Source organism: Xiphias gladius, chromosome 23, assembly GCF_016859285.1.
Source record: "Xiphias gladius isolate SHS-SW01 ecotype Sanya breed wild chromosome 23, ASM1685928v1, whole genome shotgun sequence".
Classification (NCBI taxonomy): domain Eukaryota; kingdom Metazoa; phylum Chordata; class Actinopteri; order Istiophoriformes; family Xiphiidae; genus Xiphias; species Xiphias gladius.
In genome coordinates, this window is record NC_053422.1 from 23,524,325 (window position 1) to 23,534,419 (window position 10,095).

General features: G+C 41.5%; 1 protein-coding gene across 6 annotated transcripts in view; it reads right to left on the reverse strand.

The window, feature by feature from the left end:
• Positions 1-7,104, reverse strand: part of LOC120785135 (misshapen-like kinase 1) — a 63,386-nt gene extending 56,282 nt beyond the window's left edge. For 4 of the 6 annotated variants that reach the window (XM_040119539.1, XM_040119537.1, XM_040119536.1 and 1 more), the window contains exons 1-2: positions 7,027-7,104; positions 5,224-5,289 (exon numbers count right to left, since the gene is read on the reverse strand). In XM_040119539.1, coding sequence (XP_039975473.1) covers positions 5,224-5,289; positions 7,027-7,098 — 138 coding nt within the window. In that variant the 5' untranslated portion in view covers positions 7,099-7,104. Of the gene's footprint in view, positions 1-5,223; positions 5,290-6,343; positions 6,483-7,026 lie in introns of those variants that run through there. The other 2 variants (XM_040119540.1, XM_040119538.1) reach the window with 1 other exon arrangement.
• Positions 7,105-10,095: the final 2,991 nt, after the last annotated feature.

A 10,095-nucleotide genomic window follows, 5' to 3' on the forward strand; every position in this document is an offset into this window, starting at 1 on the left:
CCACGGATCACCTCTCTTTATCCAAAGCCACCGGGAGGCTCGCTGCTGCCTCTGTTGCTGACCTGATGACTGTTCTCTTTAAGGGCCCACTTATGCCCAGCAGGGTGTAGACTCTGTAGAAAGAGTGGCGCTACAGCCTAATAAGTTCGACTAAGAGTCCCTGATACTTGGCCTGCTTTCTTTCAAACGCCCCTATGCAGTCTTCCCAGGGCCCCGTCAATTCTATCAGGGCAAGCCGTTTTGAGGCCTCTGACAAAATGACAATGTCTGGTCGCAAAGATTTTACAACGATCCATGCCTGAAACTTCAGTTGCTTGCCTAGATCAACCGCTAGTTGCCAATCATGTGCTGTGGAAAGCAGACCTGCATAAGCTCTGGGTTGTGATTTGGGCTGTCTCCTGCCTTGATGAAGGTTATCTTCTAGAGTCTGCTGTTTGTTACGGCCAACGAGACGCTCTCGGTTAATGCCTTCAGCACCTGGTCATGACGTCATAAGTAGCAACCATCCCCCAGGGCTTTCGGGCACTTGCTCAGGATGTGCTCGAGTATCCCTCTCCCAGAGCAGAAAGGGTAGGAAGGTGTATCAGTCTTGCCCCAAAGCTGGAGGTTCGCTGGGCTGGGTAAGATGTTGTAACAAGCATGGATCAGGAATTTTATGTGTTGGGGCTCTGCCCACCAGATGTCAGTCCAAGTGAGCCTTCGCTCCATTGCATTCACCCATCTCATCCAAGCCCCCTGCTGCCTCATGCCTGCCATTTTACTTGCTCTTAATTCATCCATCGCAGCCCTCACTTCTTCCTGGACAAGCAGCCGCCTCTCCTTGCCCTGTACCTTGTTGTATCAAGGTGTTGGAAAGCTGCCCAAGCCTGCCCTTCCCATTGCCACTGCCCCCACCACCGCCTTGTGCCCTAGCCTTGCTTCTGCAGTCTCGAGCTCCCTGGCGCCACTCCATCTCCTGCCAGTGCAGATTTCAATGCCAGCTGCTGAGACTTTGGGATCCTTGGAGTCTCTGTACTGCAACACCTCCCTGGTCCAGGAGACCTTGAACTCTTCTGTGACACTGTTAAAAGCAAGCTGCAAAATGTTATTCTTCCCATACAAAGCTGCACTACTTAGGCTGTCTGGTATACCTAGCAAGATGCGAAGGTATCTGCTGATTCTCCTTTCCACTGACTCTACTGATGTGATGGGTACATTGTAAACCACCAATGGCCAGAGGATTCGAGGCAGGATGCCATGCTGGGATATCCAGGACTTGAAACTTCCAGTCAGTCCTGACTTGTCCAGGTCAGCCACATCTCTGAGGCTGTGGTCAAAGTGTTTTCCCAAAACCTCGACTTGCTTCTCACTGATAGAGGCAATCATGGTGCCATCCAAGTGAAAGTGGAACTTGTCAGAGAGACTGCCTTTCCTCAGAACAAGTGACCTGGACTTAGCAGGCTTGAAGCTAATCCTTGCTCACTTAGGTGGGCAAGGATGCGTAGTGGAGTGGAGTGGAGTTTGCAGTACTGAATGTCACTTACTGGTCAAACACAATTTTCATTACTGACACCTACTATAGCAGAAAAATAACCAGAAAAAATCACATCCTCTCAACTATGGAAATTGCTCTTTACCTTTGTTTTCAAATGTTTAAAATCTCCAACACTTTCCACATCTGCACCTCTCTTTTATAACATCTCTTCAAACATCACTCACCTACAACAGTGATGACTGTGTTTCCGTCTATGTGCAACAATTATATCTCAATCTGTTGTTCTGTTATCTGTTATTCCTGATTTTTTAGTGTCTGGGGCTATCTGGATGAAAAGGCCTAGTTGTTTTCTCCAGCCCTCTCTACTTTCCATCTGACTGTCTATCTCTTCTAATTGTATCAGTCTTAGCACGTCAGAAAATCCTGTCTGCTGACCAGGAGGCTGTTCTACTGAATTAAAATGAAAATGAGGCTAATGGGGCTCACTTTCCTCCAGTGTCAGTTACCACTGATATGGGGGTTGACTGACATGATATCAGACTACTAACTCGTAATTAGTGTATCAAAAAAACCTACCAACAATACTATCCAACATGAGTCAAAGTAAAATTTAGCAATCACTACAATCAGCTCCTGATGTTAGACGAAGGTCAGCTGTAAGGCTTTAATTTGGAGCAGAGCTAATTGGAAGCATAACTTAAGTTGGACTACAACCCATTTCACCAAACAACAGACAGTGGATCAGTGTGGTTTACAGTAGGGTCTATAACAAACGGCACACAACAATGTGCATATAAACATTGTCATGGTGACTCCTTCTCCATTTCTCTCCTCCGCCTCTTCATCCTCAACCTCTCTCTTTTTCAAAGTCCTAGTGAGTGTTGAATTCTCCACACCCAGTGATGCCTAACCTGCCCTCTGTCCTCACTTAGTTTCCCTCCTCTAGGGAACACTTGTCTGTTATTCATAATACCTTCACATATAGACGGGTGAAATTGTAAAGGAAAAACCAACAAAATGTCTTAGTAAGGTGTTAGGCCACCACGAGCTGCCGGAACAGCCTCAATGCGCCTTTGCCTTGATCCTAAGTCTCTGGAACTATACTGGAGGGATGAACACCATTCTTCTTCTTCCCTCATTTGGTGTTTTGATGATGGTGGTGGAGTGCACTGGGTGTCAGTTGGGTTGAGATCTTATGACTGCAAAGGCCATATCATATGATTCATACAATTTTATACTGATCGTACCATTCAGTGACACCTCGTGCCCTAGGGATAGGGGCACTGTCATCCTGTTTCTCCACTCATTTTTCAGGTTTTTCCTTTAATTTGCCACCAATCTGTACAACACATAAATGAGCTTTTCACTGCAAATTTGTCAGAGGGCCTATGCTGTTAATATGCCATCGTGTTCCATCAAAGTCTATGATGTTCTCGATACAGGGTTTATATTCTATGTGTTTTAACCTGCTGCCTGAACCCTCTGAGTTGTTTGCCTGACTTCACTGACCTTATCTAACCCTGCTTGTTGCAAACTATAACTCTGCTAATTGATTTTAGACCTTACTAAAACTGCTTTCACAAAACCAGCCTTTTCTCAAAATCGGTCCTGCTTTCTGTTACCAGCATTTACACAACAGTAAACAATAAATAAAATAACAATACAGAACAAATACATTTTAAGATTTGACAGAGGTGGTTGTAACTGCACAAGTGTGCATTTCATGTAAATCTTTCTTTGAAAATAAGTGTTCTCCTTTTTAAGATCTGAGCATCTGATCTGAGCGTCCGTGCTGGGTTTCCATTACTAAATGCTTAAAGTGCAATGTAATGAAAATGTAACATACATATAAATAAACAGAAGAAACGGCCAGATGCTTTGTCAGCATCTCCAGGACTCACATCAATCAACAATCGAGTGTTTTGTTTGTATGTGTGTGTGTTTGTGCAGTTTAAGTCATTGTTCTACTGGCCCTGTTCCTGCCCGGGTTTCCCATGACGGGACCCGGTGTATAGCTGAAAACACACACACAAAGAGACATAGACACATTTACAAAGAGTCTGTTAAATGTACACAAAAGTGCACAACAGATCTACGCAGTGCTCATTAATGTCCAATTAATCATCTGTCAGCAAACAATCCTTATTACCTTGACTATAGCAACAGTACACAACCAGCACAGTGAATGCACATAATGGACAAATACAATATTAGAATAATTGGCAAAGAATTGGTGACTGAAGTTCAGGGACTATCTGAGAGGGCACTTCCAAGAAAAAAGGGATGTTTTCCTGCCCTTCATTTCATTAAACAGAAATTATGATTGTGAAAAGAACCTCAAATAATTACTATTCTTTTGAGTTTCACTCTTCACAAAACAAAAATACTCTCAGAGTAAGCTTGTTAAGAAAATACCTTTATCAAATGAGCTCCTGAGGATTACGTTGCTTCTGTTTGTGGGTTGTTGACATGGGAAACACTGAAATCATTGCTATAAGTCACCTTACATGAAACAGCTCATCATTCATCCATATTTGTAGTCTTCCCCTTATTAAAACATCAATGAATATTGAGTCACAGGATGAAATTTGTGATTTTCTACCCCTGTGTAAAAGCACCCTGTGTAAAGGCCAACACAGGCCTTACTGTCCTGTGCATCTCTTGCAACACTTCCTCTTCCAGGAAATCAAGTGGCAATTGAGGCACACACCAACCTTCTGTCTCACACAAATTCACACACATTGAAACACACTTCTGGGAACTATCCATGGACCTCATTCATTCTTTAACCCTAAACTTTTAACCTCTACCTTAATTTATACAATTATCTGAAAGCTATATAACACTTTTTTTTTTTAAACCAGATCACAATCTTTCCCTAACCTTAACCAAGTGCTGTGAGTGCAAAATCATAACCATAAAATAGTTTAATACTGTTGTAGTCACTACAAGTGGATATAACCGTCATCTTCCATAATTCAATTTTGATTAAAGCAATTTCACATCACCTTCTGTATAAACATGCTTATTTGTCTTTTCTTTGCCATATGGCTGGTTTCGGGCAGTCATGTTATTAACACTATTGTAAATCTTACTAAGACAACAGTAATGAAGTTTTAAATTCTTAAGGGTCCGAACCCTCTGCTTCACAACCATCGTTTGCCTAGGATTACCTCCTTTTTTGATGTTCAAAACTGAAACTACACCATATACCCATAGTAACACAGTTTGTGGTATAGCAAAAGCATGTGAACATGGGGCAGAACCATCTGCACAAGCCTAAATAAGTCTAAACACCTCTTGTAACCACAAACCACTCACACACATACACAAACAGATATTGCGATAAGGAAGTGAGCCCCACCCTTGGCCTTTTAAAGATGCTGCAGATGCTGGTGTGTGCATGTTCTGTTTTTAAGAGCTACAGGATATTTCAGTCAAGTTTTCTTCCCAAGTGACTGGAAGTAGTAGTGAGTTTTACCAGAAGTGCCATGTCAGAGACTGTAATATACCATGTCTGCGTGTGATGGGGCTGCTGGTGGCTCACAGATGGATCAACTTTTATGATCTAACTTACTGCCAACGTTTATGTCTTCAAACACTTTTTAGATGGAAACATGACAATACAATTTAATGAATTTTTTTTATCAATATCCCAGTTTGCAGCAGTGTTCATATTCCTCCATGCATGCTACAAACACCCCGCAAAATGGAAAAGAGAGACAGAAAAGCATCATGAAAGTGCTTACCTTGTACACTTGACCGTAGGTTCCATTGCCAACCACCTCCACCAACTCAAAGATACCTGCCGGATCCTAGAGAAAAAAAAACAAAACATTGACATAGTCAAGAAAAAGAAAAGTGAATTTGGATAGGAGTGATGATAAGCGGCAAGGAGAGCTGAGTCAAACAGAGAAAACAAAGCTGAGTATACAAAAGTATAGAAAATGTAAATATCAGCAAAGTCATAATGCAGGAGGTCCATGCCAAACAAAACTATGACAAACAGCTTTATATACTCAGCGCTAAGGACAAATGGAGAACAATGCAGTGTTATACTGGGATGCGGACTGAGGAAGTGGTACTGCAAATGCGTTTCACATTATGAGCTACAAGTAACAAAAATATGGTTGGGAAATTATTGAAAATATCCTTAGCATGTAATTATATAGTTCATGGCTTCACTGATATTAAAATCTAACGAAATTAAGAGATATAAAATGCCGCAACATGACTATAGACATATAGTCACACAGGGACATTGTCATTGTCTCTAAGTATACCAATATGATAGGACTGTTTACAGAAATATTGTAGTAATGACCAAGGAAAAAAGATTAAGGAAATTCCATAAAGCTGCACAAACCACTGAACACTAACTATAAAGTATAAGAAATATGTGAATTAGGTTAAAACAAAAATATGCAACCGACTTAGAGCGCTTTCTTTTTTTTTCTATCAATAAATACACACAGTTTTCGTTAGTGGATTTGTTTGATGTCGAGCACTTGTTGCATGGTTGCTTGTTGCATCTTTTCAGATCGTTAGCCAAAGGTAAATCCAGTGTGTAAACAACTGTAGCTTGTAAACGTACACCAAACTGCACACAACGCAGACTGAAGGCATAACGTTACAGAATAAAGCCCTCGATACAACACACAGGACCAGTTAACACACGATAAAAGTTTCTTAAACAGTACGTAAAGTGAGTGCCGACCTTCAGACAGGGTAAAACAAATAGAAAATAAAAATCTCTGCCCACTAAGTTGTTGCTTGAAACTACCGTTAAGTTTCAAGGAACACCCACCACATCATACTATGTTTACTCAAACATTTCTTTAAAAAGGAAGACAACATTTCTCTCCTTACTCTTAAAGCAGCGAGGTCTATACTGTCCAAACTTCGGGTGGTGTTTTCTCTCGACATTGCTGTCAATAACTTTGTCAGCGTGTTGAAATTTGTAGACAAGACATGGACGGTCACAGTTTCTCCCCTACAAACTAACGGCTTTTCCTCTCGTCGGGTCCATTCTGAGGTTTAGCTAGCAACGTCAAGCTAGTCAGGGTAAAACACACGACTTCCGGACACACCTTTCAAGAATAATTGTCTATATCAGCACATCTGTAAAAATGGATTGATCTGCGGGTTTATGCCTATGCTATACAAGAGACGAGATGAAACAGAAATAATCAGAAACATAATAGAAAATCATACATCATAGCAGAACAAGTTCAACTTTCTGTAGATTTATCTAAAAATTTTGAAATCCCCATAGGCGTGATTGAAAGTTACGCTAGTTTTTTAGTAAGTTTGAATTCCCTTTTCACAACTCAGAGATTTTATAATTCACTGTCTCGGGCCCAAGTCTCACTCTTACTACTCAGTTTTAATTGTGAAATGACCAACACCCTGTTTCCGGCTGCATTAGCTCCGTTTCACTTGACTTCACTGAGTTTTGCTCCCGAGAAGTGATTTTTTTTTTTTTGTCAGAATTTTGACATTAAGTAAACCCCGGAAAAGCGACGAGGCGAAGAACCTTTGCTTTCACTAACCCCACGTCTCCACGGTGTTAGCGTCCAAACGCAGCTAACTTGAAATGATGAAATGTGGTACACAACAGGCATTCCACGTGTATTCGTGGGCGCGTGGTCGTGCGCGCGCGTTTTAGTGGCGAAAGGGTCAGAGTCCTCACGTTATTCTTAAAAAAAAAAAAAAAAAAAAAAAAAAAGCCCAGTCATCACTATCTACCTTGCGAATGCCTTTTGTAAATAAGCCATGGGTGAAATAATAAGATAATTATCCACTAAGCACACACCCACCCACGCACATACAAAGTCAGGGACTTTGAGTGTGACCACACTGCCCTGACATTCATTCTTACTTTACAGTTTCCCCTCAACCACTTATAGGCAACTCCATTGTATCTCCTTAATGTTCCACATCACATTTTTACTGCATATCACATGATGGTTTACATCTTAAGGAGGTTGGCTAGCGTTAAAAAAAACAAAATGTAAACAATCGTCAAGGTTGACCCAGTAAAGGCAGTGGTTTTAGCTCCAACAGACTTTTTTTTTCCACAGCAGACGCTCTGGCGTGAGGTAGCAGGAAAGGCACTCAACTAACACTACTGCGGCACTGCGCGCGTGTCCGGTTCCAGATCAGGGAGGCAGAATTTGAAATTTCTCGCAAAAAGTGTGTTTTTTATATGAGAGAAATTCAAAACATGAAAACTCCCCTGCCTATATATGAAGAACAACACCTGTTTTGGCCCACCTTCCCCGCAATGTCCCGGCGAAGGCCTGACAAGTTGGCTTGTTCTGCTTCCAAGGAAATGGGGCCTACTAACAGGCTTTGTCAAAATAAGGAGGCTGTTCACCACAGATTCTCCATTAAGTAGCCTGCACCATATGTGTACTGTGTATGAGCAACCCTATGTGCCACCTACAGGTTTCACAGCTCTCTCTGTAATTTTGCACGATGGATTTGATGGAAACCTGGATTGACACAGTGCCGTTAGCTAAGTGAGCTAATAAGTAATTAGTAACGCAAGCTAATTTTTTTAAAATCCAAAATATAGTTATTATTGCAAGGATGGTATTTAGGAAAAACATAGCTGTTCCTAATGGGAGGTGGCTAATGTCATTTTTAGCTGTAGTGTGTTGTGTCTCCATGGTAAATTAACATTCTTAAGCCTGCAATAGCTGAATTTTTGGCCACTTGGGGGCAGTCGAAAAAAGTTGTTAACCCAACATTGACAGATCATCAACTTGGAGGCAAACAGTTGCTTATTTACACATGCGGCAGTCACAGAGCAACATAACAGCACTCATTTGGTGTGATGTTTGGGGCCACCTGGTGAATTTAGGTCCTGCATTCCCTTTGCTTTCAGCTCTGTTTGCGGTCTCTGTACCAACCCCTGAAGGAAATATCTGGCCTCTTTAGCTGTTAAATGCTCCACTAGGTCCACAAAGTTTTTTGTTAACTTTTGTCTGCTGTTTGAGGCTGGCAGGCAGTTGACAGTGAAGTTTTAAAGCTTTTTCTCTGGAAACAGCTGCCTGCTGCAGCTAAAAACGGCGCTATGAAGGAGGTGAGAGTGAGCTAAAACGGTAAAGCTGTCACCCAGACCGACAAACAATGAGCTGAAAAGTCACTTCAAAGCTCTTTAAAGCCAAGCGGAGCTGTGGACTCTGGTGATAATTCTCTGTAGTTTCATCACAAGCGACCCACTTTCACATTTGCGGCTATAATCAAAATTATAAAAATATTGATTATATCCACTTTAAGACTACCAGTACATCTATTTGTGATAGTACAATTTACCCCTAAACATAACCCAATTATGTTGTCATGTTTTACCAACCTCAACTCATCTGTGCTCATTGTTGCAGTAAAAATTCTGGCTCACTTACATCATGTGTATGTGTAAAGTATGCCCATTAGGCCTACTGATCGACCAGAAGGATTATATTTGATATGAGAGAATAATTGTTATCAGCGGTTTTTCTTAATTAAACAAGAGGTGAAAGTAAACTGTCCGGTAGCAGCTTTATGTATATAATTTAGTGTAGAATAACATTGCTGCAAGTCTGGGGAATGGGAAAACATGTTACAGATTTGAAAACAAAGAGTTTTCATAGAAGTATAACCTTTGTACTGGCCGGCTTGTACTCGCAACGCTACTGCATTCAGATTTGCTTCCTTATTTATGCTACAGTATTTATTTATCTATGTAATTATGTTTTTAACTGTAAAATATATGGGCAAGATTGAGCTTGACATTCCAGTCCCCTGACTGAGCCAGTGAGTCACAGTCAGCATGGTGAAATAAGGGTCATTATGTGGTGGGACGGGCGCGCGTATGCGGGCGCGCACGCGTGCGTGTGTGTGTGTGTGTGTGTGTGTGTGTGTTGGAGAGAAACAGCAAGAGCTAGACTATGCTACAGCTCTGTGTGAGTGTGATTTTAGGAGAATGAGAGAAAGATGATGAGTGAATCTGTTGCACCCTCTGTATGTGTGTGTGTGTGTGTGTAAGTGAATGTGACAAATTAAAGAGTGAGAGAGGGGGGAGAGAGGATGGCAATGAGTGTGTAGTGTGTGTGTGTGCGTGTGCGTGTGCGTGTGTGTGTGTGCGTGTGCGTGTGTGTGTGTGAGTGTGTTTGTGTCGCAGTGAAGAATGGCCTCTCTGTGGTCTCACACAGTGGCCCTGTTCACACCAGGGTCAGCTGCCTGCACACACACACTTACACTCAAACACACCCATTTCTGGACTCGTATCCAACCTAAACAAGACAACATTCTATGAAACAACTGAATAAGAAAATTCCAGAGTGACAGATGTTGTTTGTCTGTCTGTCTCTATAGAATTTCTAATTTTCCGTGTGTGTGTGCGTGTTTCTGTGTATTTGCAATCAGGCAACATATAAGGTATTCTGTGTGAAGAGGAAGTTGACATTCCACTAAATACATAGTTTGTCCACTATGTATAAAAATGGCTGTAATTCCTAAATGGTTAATGTGATATTTTTGTTAAACCACTTGATTTAAGCTGAAAGTCTACACTTCAATCACATCTTGATGGCTTCGTTTCAAATCCTTTGTGGTGGTGTACAGAGGCAAAA